This window comes from Limanda limanda, chromosome 6 (genome assembly GCF_963576545.1).
Source record: "Limanda limanda chromosome 6, fLimLim1.1, whole genome shotgun sequence".
NCBI lineage: Eukaryota > Metazoa > Chordata > Actinopteri > Pleuronectiformes > Pleuronectidae > Limanda > Limanda limanda.
In genome coordinates, this window is record NC_083641.1 from 16,265,284 (window position 1) to 16,290,426 (window position 25,143).

Below are 25,143 nucleotides of genomic sequence, written 5' to 3' on the forward strand. Positions count from 1 at the left end.
TCCACATCTATTAACACCAGTCGTACCCTGTGACTTAGGTCTGCTTCTGCTAAATGTGGAACAATGACCTCATATCAACACGGCTGGGGGTGCTTCTGAACGACCTCACTAAATGAAGACAGATCTGGCTCTCCTTAGCTTCTTGGTTGATGTACTGACCTCCTACATTACCTCAACTCAACAAAACTAAGTCCATATGTGTCTGAGAATCCACTCATACAGCTTGAAAATGTGTTTTCAAAAATGACCTCATGAAGAAATAGTAGAAACAACATGTGCACCAGGTACCTGATACTCCCCAGAGAGAGAGAGAGAGAGAGAGAGAGAGCTACAACTGGGTCAGATTCCAGAAATGCGTGGAAGGGAATTCCTACGATTACCAGATCGAAATGTAGCAGAGCTGCTGTCGTGGTGGTTTGAAGATAAATAAAGTGAGAAAGAAAAAGAGCCTGATGGCCAAAAGTCCTTATAGACCTTCGAGCTACAGCAGATATCATTTAGGCAAATACAATTAGACTGAGAGCCTGAAAAAGAGCGAGGACAGTGATCCACATTCATGCTCTCTGAAAGGAAAACCCCCTCCTGCTCCAAACATACAGTACCACTGTCCACAGCCTTTAGAAACGCTGGTAATGTGTTTCCTCGTCTCTGTGAGCCTCACATTCACTGTCCTCAGATGAGGAAATCAGTCACAGTGTGACATGTACCGGAGGTGGTGAATAAAAATAACACGCTGCTGTGACACAGCTATTAAACATGACGACCGTGTTTCTCTGTCCCTGAATGTGATCACACACTTTGAGTCTCGCTTTTATCTGTAAGAAGAATGCTCTCTAAAAATAGCACGCGTGCCATGGCTCATCAGTTTTTCAAGACATGAAGAAAAGACGAAAAGAACTGGGGCAAAAGCAAAAAAAAGAGGAAGAGAGCTGTAATTACAAAGCAGTAAAATAGTGCCCCAGTTTAAAGGGACACAACATGGTTCAGCTTCAGCTTTAAAGTTAAAAACAGAACGATAGATAGATCACAGATGGAAGGAGAGTCTGCAAAAGCAACCAGCAAACCATGTCATTCATCCCCTGGGATTATCTGCCTCCCGTCCTCCTCGCCGGCTCATGCATGACTGTACATCGCCCGGAGGACACCCGGCAACCCAGAGCAGCATCATCAACATCATCATCATCAGCAGTTATCAGTGAGTATCCTCACCTTCTTTTCCCTTTTCCAAAGCCTGAGACAGCAGAAGCTCCAGTAAAACAAGTCTCCCACCATGTCAGCGTGAGCCGGCGTCTCTCCCTCGCTTCTCTAGCTCATTCTAGTGAGGCGGCCGATTCCCCCACTGTCAACACAACACTGGCAGAGAGACGCTGCTCTGAGGGGAGGGAGGGACAGATAGAGAGAGAGAGAGAGAGTCAACGCCTTTGCAGCTGAGCTCATCTCTGAACCACTGACACTCCCCCTCCTACACCCTCCCTTCTCCTCCTTCTTTCAACCTCACTGTTACTATGACCTCATCGTTTCCTGTTTGGCCCCGCCCACTCTTGCACACGCGCCGGCTAGTGGCTTCTACCGCCCCCGCCCCCAACCCCCTGGTTTCTTCAACAAATTCCTCACCCCTCCTCACCTCCCATGCTGCAATCACATTTTGAAACCAATGATAACTACCAGTGACACAGTCAAAGGCTTCACTTATGGGATGTTAACAGAGGGAATTGGTTTGATTATTCAGGAAAATGAATCGTATTTTAAATGATTGATCTCAAATTCAGCAGAGTCTCTTTCTTTCACAGAGCTTGATATTGAGGTCAGCACTGGAACTCTGCTCCGGTCCCAGCAATTCAAAGAGCTCCAACCCAATTTTGATTAGCATATTATCTTTCTCTGTCTGAGTTATAGAATTATAGAGTCATCTGCCACCTTTTTCTCATTTTTCATTGTTGCCACTTCCTCACTGGGTTCCTGATAGTCATCGTTCATGATGACCATTTCTCTCATCGTCGGCAGTTCTTGTCTGATCTTCTCTCCATTCTCCTTTGCCCCTCAGTTCTGCAAGGTGCAGCTGTTGGTCATTCATCTCTTGGGCCATTGTGGTCTTCTCCTCGGTTTACTGCACCGTTGAGTTTAGTTGTTCAGGTGATTACTCTGAATATGTTAACCCTTTGATACACAAGCCATGGAAATCCCTACTAACATGGGTCAAAAAAGACCTAAAACATTCCCTGTGTTATTTCATGCAAGGCTGGGTGTTTCTTTGCTATATTCTTTTATAGCTTATTCTTCTTATTCTTATAGCTTAGGCTCCTTTGATGACATAGAAGATGAGTCTTGGATCATGAAGTATCTATCTATCTATCTATCTATCTATCTATCTATCTATCTATCTATCTATCTATCTATCTATCTATCTATCTATCTATCTATCTGTATTGACAAACGTTTCAGCCATCGACATATTTGTCATACAGAAGGTAATAATAGGCCCTCTTCAGGGTAGACTGGACACAACAGTGCCTCGTTTTTCATTAATAGCGATTGCTAGTCCTCTACAGCACCAACAGTGTGAGACACATTAGCCTAGAAATAGAAACCATTAATATCAACAGCTGCCAGCGCGACACAGACATCAACACGAACTCTGAAGGCCGAAGGGAATGTGACCAACACGTTAATGATATTATTCTATAAATCCTATTTGAAAAAGACTATGTTAGTCAAACTACCTCTCACCTGTCACTTTGTTTTTGTGCTGTGCCAACACTGATGAGTCAAATGTTGTCTACAGTCTAAAAGTCAAACTATATTAACAGTTTGACATCTATCACGCCTAGGGTTGGGTACCGAGAACCGGTTCCAATATGGAACCGGTTCCAATACAACCGATACCTACCCGGACCGAAATGCAACGGAGATTTCGGTGCCTCATTTCGGTACCTGAGCAAATCAAAGCCTGAGGTCTCCGCTCGTCCCGCCTCCTCACACTTCCGCTCCTTCCTTCACGGATGTCGGCCGGCTGCCGGTGGACAGACTCTTGTCTCCGCGCTGCCCGCGCCCCGCGTGCGTCAGGGCTTCCGTGCAGGTGGTGGGGGGGGAGGATCTCCTCGCGGGACCTCTCCCCTCCGCCGGGCGCATTTCCTCCTTGGCGGTGCGCCGCGACCGGCTCCGGGTCGGCTTGGAAAGGCTCGGGGTGGGAGGAACGAAGACCACGCCGAGAAATGTTTCATAAAAGCGTCCGCATTTTAGGGGGACGAAGGCGGGGGGCCGAAGCCTGTCTGCGACAGCCCCAACCGCGGAGACACGGGGGTCTCTGAGTGATGGAAAAGCGACCCTCAGTCTTCATTTGGCTCAGGCACCGGAGTCAGAGTCACGAGTCAGAGTGTTTGTGTTTTGTATTTATTTTTATTTATTTAAGTATAGTGTAAACTTTTGTTAACAGTTCGTATGTTATTCATAGTTTTAAGTTAAAAAGGGTTTTGTATTTATTTATATTTATAATCTACTTTAAACAGTTAATATATTTGGCAATAAAAAAAGCCTTTCTTGGTCAAGCATCGTTTTGTGCACTTTTTTGAAAAAAGTATCGGTTCAGGCACCGTTTAGGCACCGGTATCGTTTTAAAAGTATCGGTTAGGAACCGGTATCGGATAAAAACCAAACGATACCCATCCCTAATCACGCCACGCTTTAAGCCAATGTCTTGGATGATAGCTTGTGCCAACCTCAGGAGTGTTATCATGTGCTACGGGATGCTGACTACAGTTTACTTAACAGCCACCGATGTCATTCATAATAAGGGTGTTCTGGAATGTACACACTGAACCTTTAAGACATAAGATATGATATTTATTTGTCCTTTGCTTCCTTTCCTTCCTCATTCAGTCTCTGTTCCCAGCTTCATCTTTGCTGCTGCGTCACTCTCTCCTTCAGCCTCTCCTCTTTGACTCTGCCTCTCTAGTGCTTGTTCTCTCACTTTGCTCATGTCCCAACCATGTCCTGCATAGAAGTGTTGACCCCTCCCATCAGTCACAGAGCCGTGCTAGGGGTTCAGATATTAATAGATGGTCACATGCACTCTGTGAACTGCTTGCGACTTCAGGGTAAAGGCCAAGCAGATGATACAACTACACAGTAAACAATAACAGTGACACTGGACATGATGTGAAGTACTTTAAGTATTTCAGGGTCTTGTTCATTAGTGAGGGGACGATGGAGCAGGAGATGGACAGGCGGGTCGGTCTGGCGTCAACAGTATTGTAGCGGTCTGTTGTGGTAGAGACGGAGCTGAGCCACAAGGCAAAGCTTTCGATTTAATGGTCGATCAACGTTCGGCCCCTGATTTATGATCACAAGCTCTGGGTAGTGACAGAAAGAACATTGCTTGGAAACCTATTGGATATAAGTACACAAGTCAAAATATATATATAACATAAAGGAGTGTTACATATCATATCTTTAAATAACTTGAATGAATATTGTCTACATTGGCCACTGAACACTGTGTTTAAGCCTTTAATGTTACATCTCAATTCTTAAACAAATTCACAACCTTCAAATTGAGAAAAGGGAAACAGTGAAAGGTGATATTGGTGGCTATATGTTCACTATCTGAACCTGGGGTAAACTGCAATCTACTTTCTGTACCTATTTTTACATTATATCAAAACCAAACATTGGGTTTCATCAGACCTTCTGGCTGACAGTCAGTTCAGAAGTGAAACCAGCAGCCCACAGTCGCACCACCCGGGGGATTTCAGCCCAGTGAGGCTTCTGCTTTTGTCAGTGTTTCCACGCTGGAAAGAGGTGGTGGTACAAATACTTAGCTGAAGATCACTGATGCAAAATAGACAACCTTAAGTTCCAACCCCCTTTAGAACAAGCAGTCCTCCAGCTGAAGTGTCCTCGAGCAAGGCACAGAGGCCTCGGCAGCTGCATCATCACTCTTTATCTAATCCTCACCTCCCTGAGGCAACTTAAAGAAAGGATTCCTGATCCTAAGTATTCCTAAACAATTTTCCACAGTAAGACAGAGCGCTGTGTTCAGACTAGAATGACTGCGACGCCACAGATGAGATCATCAACAGCTGATCCAGCTGCTAAGACGACAGTATCACAACCAGCACAGATTGTAACAAATAACCTTTCGCAACATATTATAAGACACACGCCTGCCTTTACCTAGAGGCACTAACAATCAGCAGGTGTTTACCAAAACAAATTATTTTCTGTGACACAGAGCTAGATCACACCAGTGGGGGTTGATGAAGTTCACTTTATAATCTGGGACTTTCCATTATAAACCCCCAGAGGTATTACTGTTCCTCTACCACTCATAATGTCAGAGAGCAAAGTGATGAAAGACAACACTGAACCTTACCTACTGTCTTTTACTGTTGGACTGCTTAATTCAATTCAATTATATTTGTATAGCGCCAAATCACAACATGAATTAAGTCATGGCACTTTAAATAGTAAGGGCAGGACCTTACAATATTAAACAGAAACAAAAGGTTGAAGTGTTAAAATTTGAAATTACCTGAAGTTAATAACCAACTACATGACATACAATATATCAAGTGTGTATCTATACAGTGAAAACCAGGAAATAAATAAAAATCATGATTCTGTACGTTTTTAATTAAACAAACAAACGTTTAAACTTTCTCATTCTGTTATTTATGACAATCACCCCCCACGATGTTCATGTTTTCTTTACAGTATGTTTTCCATTTTATTATTTTTTCAACTACTGTAAATGTTTTGGAACCATAAACAAAAGCAGCTAGTGTCCAATTCAGTCTAAATTCAAGGTCTCTGTATTTGGTTAATTAATATTTGTCTTTTCTTTCTAGATATAGTCATTTATAATAAAGTTTATGGTTAAACTGTAACATAACAAACCTCAGTTACATTTATTTTTCTTGAACAGCTCAAATCATGGTCAAATGTTTTTCTTTATTCGACGCTGCACTTTTTTGAGCCTTAAACAATACACATGCCAGGTGTGAAGAGGATAAGATGAACGCTCATTGAGATATGTGTTCCACTTGCAAACAGACAGATTTCATAAATTAGTAGGTAGACGTATAGATTGGCTGATATATCCATATCAGAATTTTTTTACTACCTAATATCAGTATCGGCATCTGTCCCCAAAACTCTGTCGGGCTCCAAATGAAACAATCTAATAGTATCAAAACAAAACTGAAACCAACAACAATAACTCCTAATGACGCAATGAAGGGGAAACACATTGTGTAACATTCAGAACATTTGATTTGTATTAAACATGTTGCCAAACAAAACTCCTTGATTCATAAACACTTCTGATTTCAGGGAAACGTCTTGGATTTCACCTTCAACTGTTTATTTGTGTTGCAATCTGTGAAACAAAGAGAGAAAAACAGAAAGTCCCCAAGATTTTATTTGATTCCAGTCAGAGCTGAACCAGAACCATCTGGCAGGAGGAAGTTTTTTGTAAAAGCTCTGACACAATGACATTGCAAACAGCAATGAGACCTAATGGACAAACAACAAGGTTCAGTGCTGCACAGAGGACGGTCCCAGAAATGTTTACTCTCATAACTCAGCCTCACACATGTCCAATACCCACTGATCAAGGATCCACTTTGTTTCTCAGGATTCCAGAAGTTAATTATTTTCTTTCTTTTTTCCACTCATCTAACTCCAAACAATGAGCCCTTGACTGGGTCTCCTCGATCATGTTAACACCTCCGCTGCAAAAAGTGTCTTTTTTTTTTCTGAACAGGTTTGACTTGCTGACTTCATCAGCCGTTAGTCGTTCACAGACAAACTGAATGACTCTAAACAGAGAGTGGAGATGAAGGTGACTTCTGCACATTCATCTCTCTGCAGGAGGAATGATGGATGGACAGAATGATGGAGGGACTGGAGAAGAGAAATTACACTAGGTAAAGCTGTGTTCAGTAAGTAAATTAGTCACAGTAAAGGTCGTAAATAACTGAGTAACATCCACTGACAGAATTACAACCTGTTTACACAAGGTTATAGCTGCTGACAGACTCACACACTTACACACACCCACAACAATCGCTCCATCCACAGAGCAGCTGCAGTTACTGAGAAAACGTACAGAATACACCAACACCTTCAATAAGAGACACTTCTATCAGGGGCAATTTAGGGGCTCAGCTTTTTCCCCCAAGGACACGTCTCCTAGAGACTGGAGGAGCCGGGCATCAATCCACCCACTTTCTGGTTAGTGGACGACCAGCTCTACCTCCTGAGCCACAGCTGCCTGAGCCAAGAAAAGAGCTTAAACTAAAAGTTAAATGGTAGCAAATTTATAACCCAGGTGGTTTTAAGTAAAAAATCCTTTAACAAAAGTTCAGAGAAAACGATTAGAAAACATTTCGCAAACATTTTAACGGCTAAGCGTGAAATGAAATCCCATGAAATGCAAACACAGCTCGTTCTTACTCTCCTCTTCTCACATGACTGTTTCTATGGCCGACCATCACTTGTGTGTCTGCAGACTGTGACTTATCACTGTATGAAGTCTTTGACTGTAACAGCAGAGTTCTTCAGGTGCAGTCGCATCAGAGTATTTCATAAATATAAGATCTTGTTTCCCTGCTGCTCTGCTCGTCCATCAGAGTGACTGCTTCTCCTTCCGCCGGGTGTGGCACAGACGCAGCCTGCTGACCTCGGTCTGCACGTCTCCACTGTGACACATCTGCTGCGGCCATTTTGGCACTAAGACCTGATTGGCTGCCAGATCTCAGATTTACTTAAGCATAACTGCAGAGATAGTCAATCACTGTGGCACTGTAAAAGGAGCTGTAAAGCAGAGACAGGAGGAAGAAGAGGAGGAGCGGTGCAGCAGCCATCGCTCCACCCAATTCACTTTAGAGTCTCCTACATGTTTCATTACTGAGATTGCACCGCAAAGGGCAAGCTGTCTGGAAACAGTGTGATAAAGCACACACGCACGCACACACACATAGAGCCATGAATAATTTGTGTTCATCGTGACCATGACACACTGCAGAATCTGACCTGGAGGCAAAGTGTCAGAGAAAGCAGTTTTATGTTCAAATAATAGACTCAGCTTTTTATTTTAAACCAGTTTCTACTATCAGAGCAGCACAAACAGTCAATCCATTTGTTCTTTTAATCAATGCTCTGGGTTTCCAAGGCTTTAGAAACAGTTTATCACCTCAACTTGACAAAACTAAAGACTCTAAATGGAATTTAACAACAGCCTTGATATTTTGTTGCATATAATTGAAATGCGAATTCATATCATTTAAGGTAAATCCCACTTCAAATAGCACTTTGAGCAATTTCCCTGTCATATGTGCTTCATGCAAAGTAGACAGGCGGTAGTTTTCCAGGATATGAGCTTCACATATTTCCTCACGCAGCTGACATAGTTTTCCTATCGTCTGCTGCCACGGCTGATAATTCTAATTTTACCTCACAGATGGATACCACGATGAATTCCACGGCCCGGCTGTGTAAGCTTTCGCAATGATGAATGAGAAGGGAGTCATAAATCCTGCTGCTGTTGAACATGGATCAACTCTACACACTGACCACATTCCTAAAAACAGCAAACTAGTTTCTGTGAAGAGTTTCCAGATTTATCCCTGAAAATGCTGATGTTTTGGTATCCTGTGTTGACACGGTGAAAATATTTTTAATACAACACAGTGTTAAATAAATAGGCTTTATGAAATTACTCCAAGGGACATACATGAGGGGGTCTCTGGTCTATTTTCAATCATGTAGGGGGTCTTGGCTGAGATAATATTGAGAACATCTGCTCTGTCAGGTAGTGAAATGTGTGGAGCAGCAGGATCCTGGTGGTCTTGCCACTTTTCACCCAAAAAGTGGAGATGAACATTAAAATACATTAAGGCCTGTGAATACCAGGATTATGCTCAGTAGCATGTGCATGACATTATTGGTAAAAACAAATATTTTGTATTTTCATGTCAAATAAATCTGCTGATTATTTCCTAAATTAATTGATTCATTGATAAATTAATTATAGGAACTCAAGTTTACATCTTCAAATCCCCCTTTAGTTGATTAAAATCTCCAGAACACACAAATGTTTTTAGTTTTTCATGAGACAAGACAAAGAAAAGAAACAAAACATGCTAAGAAGTGAAAACCTGGAATCTGCGCCCCAAATGTGAGGCCAAAATGTCTCGATCACCCCCTGGTGGCTGGCTCCAGTATAGGTCATTAACCCAACATCCTTCAGTGTAATGGATGTGATATGGAGCAAACTAAAAAGTCAACATACACGTCAAATGCATTTTTATCAAAGACGGTTTCTGTTACTTAGTTATTCGATGATATGAAAACAGGGTGACTCATTTTGATTGACAGCCGAGAACAACTCTTTATCAGTCGATCATGTATATCGACGGGACTTCGCTACTGCTCAGTCTGCTGCAGCGTTCGTATCTGGGATATTTTGGCTTAATTTGTGGACGGTGGATGCAGTGGAGACGCATTGTCCAACTTTATATATACATACATCTCTACAAACACAAAAATATAAACATCTACCCAACAGAAACTACATTGCACTTTCACTTGTGCTACCACTGGCCTGGAGTGGCCTCGAATAAATATTCTAGTAGACTTACATTCAGTATTAATCTGTTTCTTCAAGCTTTGGATGAGTGTGTTTCAACAACTAATCAGCAAATAGACACAACTCTCCTGTGAAGCCGGTATCTCGTCTTGTCTATAATGCAGCAGCACTTATCAGCAGAGGTCGACTCTATTGTTTATCTGTTTTTCCGCTGCTGCAGCCACATCTATTCAGAACCTCTGTGTTCTCCTGTGTCACAACAACCACACACATCAACAGCTCTGACGTTCACCGGTGGTCTGTAAGCTAAGCTGACAAAGCAGTCAAAGGAATCAGGGTCAGTTACAGGTCTGGCACCGGTCCGACATGCATGTATGTATGTGAGGCTGTAAACTTCTGGATGTCTGTGTGTCGCAGCTCCGAGCTGTGACTCGAGGTTCATCAGCAGACAAAGAAGCAGGGAGGTGATGAGAAAGGAGAGTCAGCGGAAAGATCCTCTTACCATGATGAGGCCGGTGGTGATGGGATCATTGCAGCCGTGGCACAGCTCCCCGAACCTGGCCCAGTAGTCCTTCTTGCAGAAAAGCCGTCCATCTTTCTCATAATACCAATGGGACAGTGAGGCGCTGCACTCACAACATCTGACAGGAGAGAAGAGGCAGAGAGCAGTTTGGTATTTGAGGATAAAATCATCATCATACGAGTGACAGAAACAAATCCAGACATGCCAGCAGGAGTGTTAGGGTTCAGGTCAACATCCACCAGAACAAATGTTAAGTTAAATTTACCGATCAGGATAATAGTTGATCAGTTGTTCATTAATCAAGTAACTGACAATTCAAGACATTATCTGAGGTATTAAGCTACTTTGTAAAAATTTCTTTGCAAAAACAGCAGAAACAAGGTGGCAAACATCATCACTACCTCACTAATTATCAGTTAGAACCTTTAAAATGAACCAGATTAGGTGGTTTTTGTGTCAACACTGTATGAAGTTGTACTGGACTCTGTTAAACCAGCTCTAACCCTCCTAATGATACCCTGCAGGGCCCCAAATTATAGTTTTCATGGTGATAAAAGTCTCAGGCCCAATCCTATTTAACCCATAGGCCCTAGCCCTCAGCCCTTCCTCTTCATTTGCACATTCACGTGTGGGGTGAGGCTTTCCCAATACCTGTTGGGATGAAGGGGTAGGGCCAAGTGATAGGGCATAGCCGTCAAAACACAGCCTCTCTTCAAACCAAGGGGTTTCCCAGAAACACCGGCAAGTTGTGAGAGAGACCCACAAATGTAGCAATTTTTCGATTAATAAGCATTTCAAAACAACAACCTTGAAAAAGCGATCGCGATCGAAACGGAGGGGGAGGGCTAAGAGCTGGGGAGAAAGGGTGAAATGGGATTGGGCCTTAGTGTCTGTCACAAACCAGCCCAGCCGATGAGGAACATATGAGATCACTCCAAAAAACACCACACAACAATATCATTGTGGTGCACGACTACAACAACATGCTTTCCAGTTTCAGAGTGTGTGTACTTACTCTGACAACCACAGGGACTGTCATATTTAGTGGTAAAACATGACTGTGGTTAAACCGTGCTCTACATCATTATGTAGAGCACAGGATGAAAGAACACTTTGTGAAGGCTAATGGGAACCATGATAAAGGATTCAGTTATATAAAGTGCATATGTGCACAAACATGACCATCAGGGAGGAGTCTTATTAGTCCTATATTGTCTCTGCAATGACACAACAATTTCGACCATACAGACTCATGTGTCCCAGGAGCTTCTGTTGGACTCAGCAGGTTTAAAGTGAACCAGCAGGTAGAACCTCACTGACCAGACATCGTGTTTCTATCTGCACCTACCCACTTATACCACGACTGTAAACACTGTGGCTTCACATCAGCCGCCACATTTACTCTGCATCTGTCCATAAATCTAAATGTGTGCTAATCCCCTGGTCTATAATGTACACATCGTTCATTAATCAGTCAATGCCTGCTTACGTGCTTGTGTGTGCATGTTTTTAATCTCTCTAAATCGGTGTGTAACAGTCAGTGAGTGTGTAAGTGAGTGTCTGCAGACCTCCACAGCAGAGCTGACCTCACATCATCTTAAAAGCAGCCATGTCTGCTCTAACATATCAAGAGGGTGTGGAGCAGAATATTTCATCTCATCCCACATATCATCCCAGTTTTCTCATGTGCCGACTGCTGACTTAATTGCCTCATTTGTGTACCATTTTGTGGTTCCTATGGTGTCTGGATGCGATGTTGGGATGAAAACAATTGACTATGTCCTGTGGCTCTGACTTACTGAAGAGACTGAAGATATGTTGCATTTTTAAACTTCATTTATTTAACATTATTTTGCAGTATTTCATGTTATTTGATGTTATAGCATCAGATATAGTTATCTCACTACAAAAACAGTGGATTAGGGTTAACCCACTGTTAGGACTGTTAGCTGACAAAAGAAGAAACTGCAAATGCACAATTTCAATCGACATATTGATTCATCAGCTACTGGAAACATAATTAATGTATCATCCATACTAAAATAATAATTAGCTGCAGCTCTCACTCACTCTCTGTTCCGCAGGGGGTTGAATTTGAACAAAATCTATAGAGTTACATCCACTCTGCACTAAAACCTGTTTGTGTCTTGTTGGTAAAGTAACAACTGGTAAACCACTCAATATGACTTTGTTGCAGTCTCTCACACAAATGACCTTGCAGTACATACAGACACAATTTATTTATTAGACACATTGACACACTGACAGACACACCCTCTCCCTCCAGTGTCTGGGTGCAGAGCGTCACCACAACTCAGCAGATTGTAGCGGAGTAGCTTCGGGTATGCAGTGTGTTGCAGTGTGTTTCGGTGAGCGGGGGGAGGAGAGGAGACTTGGAAGTGGGTCAAGGCTTTCAGAAGACATCTACTACTCACATGGCTCTTTGTGCCACTCAATAACTGTCCTTCACTACACGCACGGTGACGCACACACACACGCTCACGCCAACACACACACACACACACACACCCTGCAGAACCCTGCCAAAACCCTTTCAGGGGCAAAGTCTTACCTGGGGAGGATAGCTGCAGTTAAATTTGCATGTAGATACACACACACACACACACACACACACACACACACACACACACACACACACACACACACACACACACACACACACACACACACTAACAGTGATTTTAATGTACTGAGGTTGAGCTTCTTCATGGAAGCTTTTCTTGGAGCTGGGAGTGGCAGCAGAGGATTAAAGATATGGGTGAATACATTAGTGACTCCTCGATGGAAATGCAAAAATCTGTGCCTTCGGGACAATAATCTTGTCTCAGAAGTATAGGGAAAAAAAGAGAAACACACAGTTTTAAACCACAAATAAGGGAAAACCACAATACAAATTTAGTTTGTGTCAATGTGTGGTTTTGTGTGCTCAGATTTGGGCATTTTTGTGCGAGTGAGTTTGTGTGGGGATGAGCATTGACGTGTAAGAGGATTATCAGTGTGAAAGACTCTGCTATGATGCTCCCAAAACCAGTTTCTCACACTCTGCTAAGCCGTGGCACCTCGCTGTGCAAAAATGCAAAAATCAAGAGCAGAGAAAAACTAAATAATGCATGTCCCTTTGCTTAGCAAGGAAATCTGAAGTTCAAGGTGAACACACAGAGAGGAAGGGGTTACAGAATATCTGTGAGGCTATATGGAAAACACATCATAAGAAAGGGTAGAGTGAAGAAAATACAAGATGGTTGATTTAAGAGACAATGAAAAAGTCACAAGTTGCTCGGACATAAATAACAAGTGAAAGGGATCAGACGCTGTGAGAGCCAGCTGTATCCCCTGAGGGGCAGGAAACAACCAGTGACAGAGCAGAGGAGACAAATCCCTGATGGAATTAGCTCAAAATGTCTGACAGAGTAATAAATTCCTTTTTCCAGGTCAAAAGCCGGCAGCCTTTTCCTCAACCTCTCACCTAAAACATCTGACTCCAGCTGAGTGCTGTCACATTCACTTACTCTGTGTTTATAATCTGTGAAAGCTACTTTTCATTATCTGGAAGAAAATCTGTGAGTTTTAGGTCGGTGTGAGACAGGCAGCGGGCCAGGAACATTTTATTTTGACAATTCTTAGTTTTTTTGTAAGATATTGGAATATTTCAGCATATCCGCACCTATTTCACCAGAATAATATAAGTAAACAACAGGCAAAATCAACTCTCACAAAATATGTAACATGACGAGGTGGAGAAAAAGATGTTTTAGAGGTGACAATGTAAAAAAGAACATGAAATCTTATAAAGTCACTCAGTAGAGGCCTGACAGTCCCCTTAGATTCAATCAAGCTGCAAATTATATCAGTGCCGAAAATGTGCTTAATTCATTTATCAAGACTCATTAATAATTACCTGGAAAAAAGGCTAGGAAAAATTACTTTATCTCTCAATGTTGAAGACAGTGAAACCGATTCCTGGATCCGCCCCTTGATTTCAAACCGCAACCATAATTTAATCTTGGTGAAAACATTATATTCTTAGTTAAGGTAAAAATTTACCTAGGATCATTTTATAAAGATTTTTTTATCAGTATTATGATTATTTATTTAATTCCCATAGACATATATCTTTGATATTCTATATATAATATTTAAAATTATTTGTTATGTATACAAAGGTACTTTTTGCATAAATATTTGTGTGTGTCTTTGTACAATTGAAATGATTAACACACCAGATAAATGATCCACATGCTCTGTATTAGTCTGTAATTATTCATATTTATTATTCCCTCATTTATCTAATTGGACAGTTTCACGATGTAATTTGTTTTTGAACGACTCTGCGTCTATTCATCAGGCTGACGTCTGACCCAGGTCAATACCGAACATGATTAACTTGTCCCCGCTGATATGAATGGACCAGTAGCAGCAGGTCTGAGAGGATGAAGGAGTCAAAGCCCCTGAGGGACTGAACTGCTGAATCTGATGGAAATGTAAATATATCCCAGAAGACATAAGGACACACAGGTGATGACAAATAGGAAAAATGTCACATCTGCCTTAACCTCTGACCACTCATCTTGTACAACAGATTACATTCAGCACATTTACATTAAAATGTGTTTATGTGGGTTTAAAATACAACAAAAACTATACTAATTCATCTGCGACAATATTCTAATAATTCATTATTTTTTAAAGCATAAATGTGAAATTATTTTGAGTTCCAGCTTTTACAATATGACGATGTCTTAACTATATTTGTCTTAAATTGTAATGAATTAAATAGGGTCAGTGATGAGACAGAGCAGATAAAGAGGATGTCTCTGACGAATTACGACTTATTTAATAAATAATGAGTTTTTGCTCCTTTTTCTGGTGTTCTATGGATCTAATGATTATTGATGAAGAATTCTCACAGAAACACACACACACACACACACACACACAGATAAATGACAGATATGGAGATGGACAGTTAATGATTAATTGGGGTAAATGTCGTCTGTTGGTGAAACTGGTCTGAGATTCAGAGCTCTCTGTGTGTGTGTGTGTGTGTGTGTGTGTGTGTGTGTGTGTGTGTGTGTGTGTGTGTGTGTGTGTGTGTGTGTGTGTGTGTGTGTCTGTGTCTGTGTGTGTGTGTGTGTCTGTGTGTGTGTGTGTGTGTGTGTGTGTGTGTGTGTGTCTGTGTGTGTGTGTGTGTGTGTGTGTGTGTGTGTGTGTCTGTGTGTGTGTGTGTGTGTGTGTGAAACATGAATCTTCTCATCAGCTGCTCCACTAAACTGTGCAGAGTACGGGAATGACACAAATATCTACAGTACACGTCTGAACCGGGGCGGAAACTAACAGCTGTTTTGTCCATCAATTCATCTTGAGAATATTTTTTTATAAATTAAGTCTAATAAACTGAAACATTTGGCAAATATTTCCATTACAACTGCACAAAGCCAAATGAAAAGTCTTAAATTGACCTGTTTTAGTAAATACAACGTTAACATATTACATTTGACTATTTTTGCTAAGAAAATAAAGCAATTGATTGATTGTCAAAATATATTTCAATATAATAGATAATTTATTATATTTCTGTCAAAGAGCTAATCCATTAAAAAAATCGCAGGTGCTCTCATTTGAACAAAGTAATGCACAAACAAGCAGCTTTTTTATTCACTCTGTTTTTAGATGTGTCCTTGAATGTCTCACAGTGAAATATAACCAGAATTTAACCTCCAACACAAACCGTGCTGATCATGCAGTTCTGGTCAGCGTTTTATGGTGTGTGTGTGTGTGTGTGTGTGTGTGTGTGTGTTGTGTGTAGCCATAGGTCATTAAATGACGTGCAGGCCGACACTGCTACAGGAAGCAGGAGGAGTCAAAAGGAAACCGTGTGTGTGTCCTGGCAGAGGTGTGGAGCAAATCATTACCAAGTGACAGATGCACATTTATGAGGAGCTACACCTCTCTCACACATACACACGTCACACAAGCACATGTGTGCAACTACTCATTAAATATTAAGTTTTCCATCATCGGTATGGAGCTCAGAAGGACATCCATCTCCTTCCTGTCTGCAGAGGCAGCAAACCTGACAGCAGAAATGCTTTGAGTACTTGGGATCAATAAGTCCATACACTGGTTGACCCAGCGTTCCAATACAATCATGAAAAATCAGACGGTAAACGTCAAGTGTGTGAGAGTCTGGCAGAGACAAATGTGTCGACTGCAGGAAACCGTCCCAGAATTCAGCAAATGCTACTTGACCTGCTGGCGAAGCTGAAACCCCACAGACAAAGAGAAAATACAACCACTGGGAAAAAGACAGGGGGGCTGTGGGTAAGAGGGATGAACACACACGCACACGCAGACACACACACACACAAACGCAAAAACACACACACACACAGACGGCTGAAAGTCATGCTTAGAAACCAGCAAACTGTCTGGGGAAGACCCCTCTCTCGCCCCTCTGGGGAGACATAAATAGACGAGGATTCCTCATTCAGAGCCAAGATTTCTACTTCCGGGAGGATTACTAATACACAGGCAAATATAACGAGACAGTGTCCTCATCAAGAAATCTATAATACGACTGTGGAAAACCAATACATAACGTAGAAGGTGGAGGATTTACATTTGGTGACTGATCAACTGTTCGTAGCAACAAAGAGACAAATTCAAGAATCGTTTTGAAATGCAGAGTTTATAGAACTATGAAGATGAAGTCTTCTCTAAATTAGAATCAAGTGGGAAATACATATACAAACAGTAATATACTATGTATGGCGGAGATTTTTCTAATAATTATCAAATTTTGGTTGGAGAGAATATTTTTAAACCCTTAACAGAGATTCTGCACAGACTGTAAAAAGTTGCATCTTGTCTCTACCGCAAAAAAGCTGGAACCAAAAATAAAGAGGAACATCTGAGTCTAACACAACAGACGGATACAGAACGTGAAGGAAAAACCGACTCTGTGACATCTTCTCTGCAAACGACAAGGACGTGGTCACATCTCAGATGAGATAACGTCTACGTACGACATAAAGTCAACAGAGGAAAAATCCAACCACAGTGGTTCCCATATTTGTGCATATTTTTATATATATATACATACATTTACTTTTGGTATATACTGTTAAAATGTACTGATATAAGCACCTTTGTTATTACTTATAGACACACCCAGCACACACACACAAACACCTCCATCTCGTTCCCACACTTCCCTTTCGGTGCCCCCTGTTTAATCAACTCCCACTCCCACTCCTCCCCCTTCCCCTTCCCATGGCAACGGAGAATGCCACAGCGATGATGTCACCCTCCCACATAAAGAGGCATTACCTCATCGCCTTGAACTAAACAATCCCTAAGAACTCCCTTAGCCAATCGGGCTTAATACTGTCCTCCTGTTATTATAAAATTTATATTTACAATGGGAAATAACCTATTCAATACATATAGTAATAAAGGATAAAGGAAAACAAATGATGAAAGGGTTTATCTAAGATTAGCTAATTTTGCCTCGTATTAACTTATTTTAAGTTGAAATAAGCTTCCTCAATGCTTTTGATACACGTGTAAACATTATTTTGATGTTTTTATATATTTTGTATAATTTTTTCTATTGTTGTCTGATTTATGTCAATACAACTACAGGGCTGGTGCTCAATTGGTTCTCAGTGCAATGCAAATAGAAGAGATTCTACTCTATTGTTCATATATTCAGTATCCAAGTGGCTTAAAGGAATACCAGGCAAATTGTTTCTTTAAAACAGCAGCTTCAAAATTAGATTGTTGGCTCAATGACTGGGAACATGGAGCACGGACAAACTTTCACATCCCCCCTCATCACCCTGAACATCTGCTGTTGCTCTGTGTAACTTTGGTGAGTGGGTACGATGGAACCGACTGATAGCTGCAGATTAAATTGCTGGAATCAGATCCAACAAGTTCAAGAATAATGCTGAACTGTGGATCAGTCAAAATATGACACATTTTAAACAGAATTTGTTACAGCTGCAGCTCCTCGGCCGGGGGTTACCACAGCATTTAATTGTGTGGGACTACACAGTCAAGATATTGACATGTCTTGTTTTTTCTCTACATGAAAACCACCATGTATGGCTGCAGAGGGCGCTGTTGCTCAGTAGAAGATACATTGTTTTGCTTTAACTGGTAATTCATTTTACAGTTGACCTGCTAGTCACCCTAGTTCCTGCAGGTCAAAGCTGCTTTTGTGTTTGACTTGGACTGACTTGATGGTGACACTAGGGTAACCTTCATGTTGGACACCCACTTCCTGTAGCATCTTGACAGAGCCTCAACTCACTGTTCCCCCTGACATTGGTAAACTCCAGCTCAGTGGCACTGACATCTGAATTAAACTGCTGCTAAATAAATCAAAAAGCCGCGGAGGAAAGCAGGTTGGGAATTTTAATCAGTGGAAATAATTGCATGCTGCGTAGCCTGGGCTCTGCAGAACAAATGTTTCAGACGCGCTCTTTATCCCAGGCTCGCTGGTCTATTCAGCTGATAAACAGGGGCACTGGCAGACTGGGAGTGAATGATGTGCACGGCAGCAGTTTCCTTTGTGATTGCTAAGCTGCGTGGACTGACTGACTGTCGGCACAGTCGGTCTGGGCCCTTCACACTTGTTTCACTGTGGGGAAATGATAAAAGGTCTCAGTGAGCTCTGGGAACCTCCATGAGTGTTGTTTACTGGGATTCAGGAGAGACAGCAGAGGCCTCATTCACTAACAGCTCTCTTTGTGCTGCTGCTGTTTCATTTACAGCAACAGTTCCACATCTCCTCTGTTGTTGATGGTCACTCACTCACTCACATCACTTACTGGGACACTTGATGCTGTGAAGCCTTTGTCGATGTTTTAATTTACACCTCTGCTTTTTCCTCCGTTAACAAAATAAAATGTCTGCTGTGAAACAAAGTCTATTAAACGATAAACTGTATTCATAGTGTGATTAATATGTTTTCTTTTTCAAAATGTAATTTTAAAACTAAAAAAATGTTCTTGATCTGCATCCAGAGTAATTGGAAACTCTGTGGTCATGCACTGGCTTAGGTTGAGCAATTCAGCAATCCCCTTTAAGTTTCCCAACAGTTTTTTAACTAAGCAAAAAAGTTGAAGCCTGCTTTTTAAATATATATTATGAAATGTCTAAGGTGAATGAAATTAAAGTCTGTATAATTTTTTTCAAACGATTAAGGTCAAACCTGTAGTTACAGGACTGATTACTCAACACAAGGAGAACAAGGGTGTTAATCTTCCTTTCTTTAATCATATGCAGGGTTTAAGTCTGGACTCTATCTGCTCCAAAAGCGACAACATTGAATTTTCAGTGTGATTAAAAGTGCAGTAGAGGAGCCAAAGGTTAGAGCCCGGGGAACGGCCGATTAATCAAAATACGCCAACACACAGGACGACTCCTTTCTCCTGTCTGTACGTTATCAGCAGGTACGAGGCCCTGAGGCGTCACAGTGATGAGGAGCAGGAGTCACTGGGGCAGACACAGAGTGTGAGAGGAGAATATTCATTTCTTTTTTAAATGACAGACTTAACTTGAATATCTAACAGCTTAACTTTTCTGTTGATTGAAAATCACACATGAAAATAGATTTTTATAAAAGTATATCTAAGTGCATCAACTCATGTCTGCAGTTGGCTCAATGAGAGCACCGTGAAAAAAAATTCAGATTAACAAATGCTTATGCAGAAAACCTGTACAGTACCATATCAATACATACATTTATACATGTTCCTGGTAAGGCTCCATCTATAAAAGCACGCCCACCCACACGGTAGTAACTGTCAATAACACAGGATCCATGACCCAATGTTTTCTGTCTATTTAACTCTTAATAGGACCATAATAATAAAAAAAGACATCATTCTGTATTAAAGAAGACTTGAAACTAGAGATTGAATTACTATTTGTTAATTTTCTCATAGACCTATATAATAACTGACTTTGTGAACCAGTGGAGTCTCCCTCTGCTGGTCATTCGAGAGAGTATTGGTTTGGCTTCACTTTCTGGACACTCTATACTGTATACATATACTTAGTATATTTTCATATAGGATCTGTCATTATTGACCAGTGATTCTCAAGGTGGGGGGCGCGAACACTCTTCAGGGGGGGGCGCGATGTCACAGACGTATAATTTATGTATTTTTTTAATTTTTTTTAATTCTTGTATTTATTTTTTTAGGTGTAAAAAAAAAAAAAAAAGACCGCCGACCTGGTACTGGTTAGTGGAAGCTCCCTCAGCGGCGAGATGCAAGGGGCTGGACTGACACAAACAAATCAAATACTGTTTCGTTCCTGATCCACCAATCATAAGAGGAGTGTTATCATTTGAACGCGAGTTGGACATACGCTTCCGAGTATAAAAGTAACCGCAGGCATGGTCAGTGCTCACCCTGACTGAGACGACACCCTGCAGAGTTTGTGCGATTGCTCTTGTTTCCTCTATCATTCAGATATTCATTTCTTTATAAACAGTCTTTTTAAAGACTCACTCCTTCCTTAGTAATACCTCCCGGCACGTGCAGTAGGCCCTAGGCCTATTCGTAGCCTAATCTAAGGAGTAATTTGCTCCACAGTCTTTTTAGAAAGCTCGTAGCCCCAAGAGCTAGCCTTCTAGCTAGCTAACTTCTTCCAACTGCAGCTAGCCCTTTCCTCCTTAACACCTACCTTTACATCTTCAATCATCCACCGTGTTGCAACAAATAAAACACCAGCACTTGAATACTATTCTGTGCTGTCCCTGTCTACATTGTGTACTGTTCCTTTTGTTAGGAACCTTTGCCTAGCACAGCCGTATTCATTATTCGTGTGCAAGTGCAAGTCGCTCACAGCCACACATACAAACACACGGACAAGACCACGACATTGCAATTACAACTATATTATCTTCACACACTGTATCAGCAAACAAACACAACTATGGACAAGTTTCTGATTCGTTAAAGTCAGGCAACCGATGCGCCAGTTGCAAAGAAGCCAAAGCTTCGCAAATATGACAAGAGCTATTTGCAGTTTGGTTTCACCGTCACTGGCACGACTGAGCAACGTCCTCAGTGTGTTTTGTGTGCCGTGGTGCTGGCAAATGACAGCATGAAGCCGTGCAAATTAAAAGCCACCTCGACACCAAACACCCGGACTTGAAAGAGAAGCCTGTGGAATTCTTTAAACGTAAGCGTGATGGCCTCCAGCAACAACAAACCACCATCTCCAAGCATAGCACTGTCTCCAAGCAGTGTCTGGAGGCATCGTATGTAGTTGCTCATAGAATTGCTAAGCTTGGCAAACCCCATACAATTGTCGAAACACTGATTTTGCCGGCCGAGCAAGACATAATAATAATGATAGGAGAGAGTGCAGCTGCTAAACTCAGCGCAATACCTATGTCAAATGACACTGTGTCACTCCAAATATCAGAAATGCCTAGTGATAAAATAGAAATAATAATTGTCTGTATGGGCCTAACAATAACAATAGCCTAACCTTGACATGTCAGGTACAATATGCTATATATCTATCTATATTTGGTGGTGTAGTTGAGGGCGGCGGTGGCGGGCGGCGGGGATGGGTGGGGGGAACCCAACTACCCCTTACCAGCTTTGGGGGGTCCAGCTTGCAAAAGTTTGAGACCCCCTGTTATAGACTATTAATAAAAAATCATTTGCGGCTGCCAGCATGTACAAAATCCTCCTCCAGCACTTTTTTAATGCTACAATCATTAGTGAGCCCCCTCCAGCAAACAAATATGTAGCTATTTATAGTGAATAAGTCATTATTCAAGTGTTCCACAATAATCCAATAAATCTACATTTGTAAACATTGATAAACAATTTAAAAATGGATTTCCGTCCAGATGGCTGGCAGCATTTCTCCGGATAATGAGTTATAACAGTTCAGTGGAGAAACAATATAGAGCTTCTGTTCATATTTCTGACTTATAACTGATTATAAATTAAAAACGTTAAATGGTTTGTTATGACTTTGTTTACAAACCCTGTTTAAAAGTTGCCTGATCAATAAGGGGCACCAAAGTGTTTAATCCATGTGTTTACTCTATATATGTATGAACAAGCACAATGTTACGCACACACACACACACACACACACACACACACACACACACACACACACACACACACACACACACACACACACACACACACACACACAATGTACCTTGTGAAAGCACTATATCGTATCGTGACAGCAACATTCATCTATAACAACCAGACATGCAGATGATGTGAGACACATCAGCATTTGATTCATTGTCCTGGACACAAACCACCACAGACAGAAGTGGGAGACATAGCGAGAAGTGGGAGACAATTTAAAGAGAAATGACTAAATCACATGAACCACATTTCAATAATGCCATCCCTCTGGTAAACTCTGTTTAGTAAACTGTGGGTCTGACTGGAGCCTGCGAGTGTGATTTATGTTTTTTAAGAAGCTGTTGTTTGTTTCATTTGTGTCCGTTTCACAGCTTCTGTGCGGAGACATGATGGGAAGTGAAACATCAGGTGTGAGAGACAGCTGCTGCTGAACCATGAGACGGAGCATTCAGGAAACAGAGCATATCACTTGTGCTTAATGCTTTTGAATCAATTCTTTCTGCTTTTCTCAGTCTCAATTAAATTAACCTCTGGGCTTAAGACTGTTGTTTAGAAAACAAAAAGCCCCATTAGGCCTTTTATAGGAAACAAGAAAATATAAATATAAGTAAAAATGTGATGTTGAACAGAATTTGTTAGCTTTACTTTGTGTATTTAACAGAAACATTAGTGCATATTGACACTAAACTGGAACTCAGCAGAGATGATACCTCAGCCAAGGTCCAACAGCCTCCTCAAGAAACCACATTTCAATTCACTAGATCCAGATTTCTATTTGGATCTGCACTAAATTACAGACACTCATTAATATCAGCCCCCTAGACATACCTGATATTTTCATCGAGATCCATGAACTATTCTCCTAGAAATCAAAGAAAATATCTATCTCACATTGTTAAATAAAGAGTAAAGCATTCCCGGATCTACCCCCCCTGATCCAGATCCGTAAAGGTAATAAATAGTGTTGAAGTTAGCCATGAAGTTTTGGACTTGCTAGTCTGGAACAAATCAGACAATTTTGTAATGTTTCATTTACCAAACGCTTATCAAATTAATGAAGGAAAAAGTCTCATTCAGTTGACTGCACAAATCAACCAACATGATTAAATAAGTTAAAACCAAAATGATTTTACACCAGATAAAATAATAATAAACTAGATAAATCTAGTAAGCTCTCAGATTAATGTTTAGTTTGAAGAACCAGACGCATTAATCTTTAACCCAGCTGTTATTAGGGTGCAGTTTAATGAAAGATCAACAAACCACGTCTGCTGGAGCCACTGTGCCTTTCGTTAAGTTTGTTATTTTTCAGTCTATTTGTCCTGAGTGATATCATGATAAACCACAGACTCAATAATCGTCCACTCACATAACTTCATTGGTTCACTTACTTTGAGAGTTGCAGTCTGTCACTGCACTGGTCCTTTGCTGACATGTCAGCGGTGGGAGTGAGGGTCTTGTTTTGACAGTCAGAGGAACGACTCATGTCAGCAGCTCTGATGTTCAACAGCTCGACCAGCCGCACACTCCCTCCCTGCTTCGCTGGCTCAACCATCAATGACTCTCTCCCCCTCTGTCTCTCTCTTCCTCTACTTCCTCTCTCAGTGCAGCTGCACCCAGGGGTCACGCTTCTTCTTCTTCAAGCATTTCCTGTCGTCTGTCCCTGTGGGAGCAGATATGACCCTGCAGATGTCACAGGGCTGCTGGATTCTTCTTTTTAAAACCCCCTGAAGTAGGGCTGGGCGATATGGCATAAAACTAATATCGCAGTATTTTTAGGCTATATCGCGATACACGATATATATCTGGATATTTTTAAATCTCCTCTAAATCAGCGGTGGATCATAGAGGAAACTCTGTGTTTTCAGTGTTTGTTTCTACATCAACAAAGTCACTGAGCGGCTGCTTCACATGAACATGCTCTGATCTCACTGTGTAGCGGAGTGAGTGGGGGGGACAAGTAGCCCTGACTGCAGTGTGCAATTCAAGGCGGTGTTCCGAGTGGGTGGAGTCAAACGTTTGTCTCAAAGACACCACCTAGTGGCAGAAGCCATGCAGCACATGAACAAATGTCCATACTGCATGAACATATCATGTTCCTAATTAGACATGTAACACTATATTTGTAAAAAAAATCATTGCCTGTGATTAAAGAAAGAAGGTCGAAACAATGTATATACTGTTAGCTGAAGTCAAATAAATTGTGGGATCCCCTATAAACAATATCAAGCTGTATTTTAGAGGGACAGACAAGAAATGTACATACGTACATAATCAGTCTTCTAAGTATCAGCTTGATCGTAATTTGCAGCAAAAATATTTAAGCATCTGTAACCCCAGAATGTGGTGTTTTAATCTTGTTTACAAAAATTGAAGTTGTTATAATGGAGTGAGGTGAAGTGTAACCTCACTCACAGATAGAACTCATGTCGGCTTTACCATCTGCAGAAAACATCTGTTCAAGCAGCCTCAGACAGATCAGCTGAGGTTCATGGTTCACAGTCCGTATAGTTTCTTTTAACATACAAGTCAAATGTTTGTTCCCACAAAACACAAACAGAGATACCTTCTGTGGATGTTTTAGGTCCACATAACATTTTGGCAGATATCTATAAACAACTATTTGCATATCAATGCAGATAAGTAATAAAGCAGATATGTATAACGTTTGCTGCACTGAAAACATCAGATATAACAAATCACTTCAGTGGTTCATTTCATGCAGGACTTTCATTTGTAAGGGAGTATTTTTACATGAAAGTACTTCAAAAAGTCTGTGTATTTCTTCCATCACTGGTGTCGTCGACTAATTCACTGATTTACAGTTAGTTACACAGAAAAAGAGAGTCAGTCCAGTGATGGAG

At 41.2% G+C, this 25,143-nt stretch overlaps 1 protein-coding gene across 2 annotated transcripts in view; it reads right to left on the bottom strand.

Moving 5' to 3' along the window:
* The window catches only part of limk1a (LIM domain kinase 1a), a 52,920-nt gene that overhangs the window by 18,313 nt on the left and 9,464 nt on the right, over positions 1–25,143 (bottom strand). The window contains exon 3 of one of the 2 annotated variants that reach the window (XM_061073588.1): positions 10,092–10,230. In XM_061073588.1, coding sequence (XP_060929571.1) covers positions 10,092–10,230 — 139 coding nt within the window. Of the gene's footprint in view, positions 1–1,209; positions 1,304–10,091; positions 10,231–25,143 lie in introns of those variants that run through there. The other variant, XM_061073590.1, reaches the window with a different exon arrangement.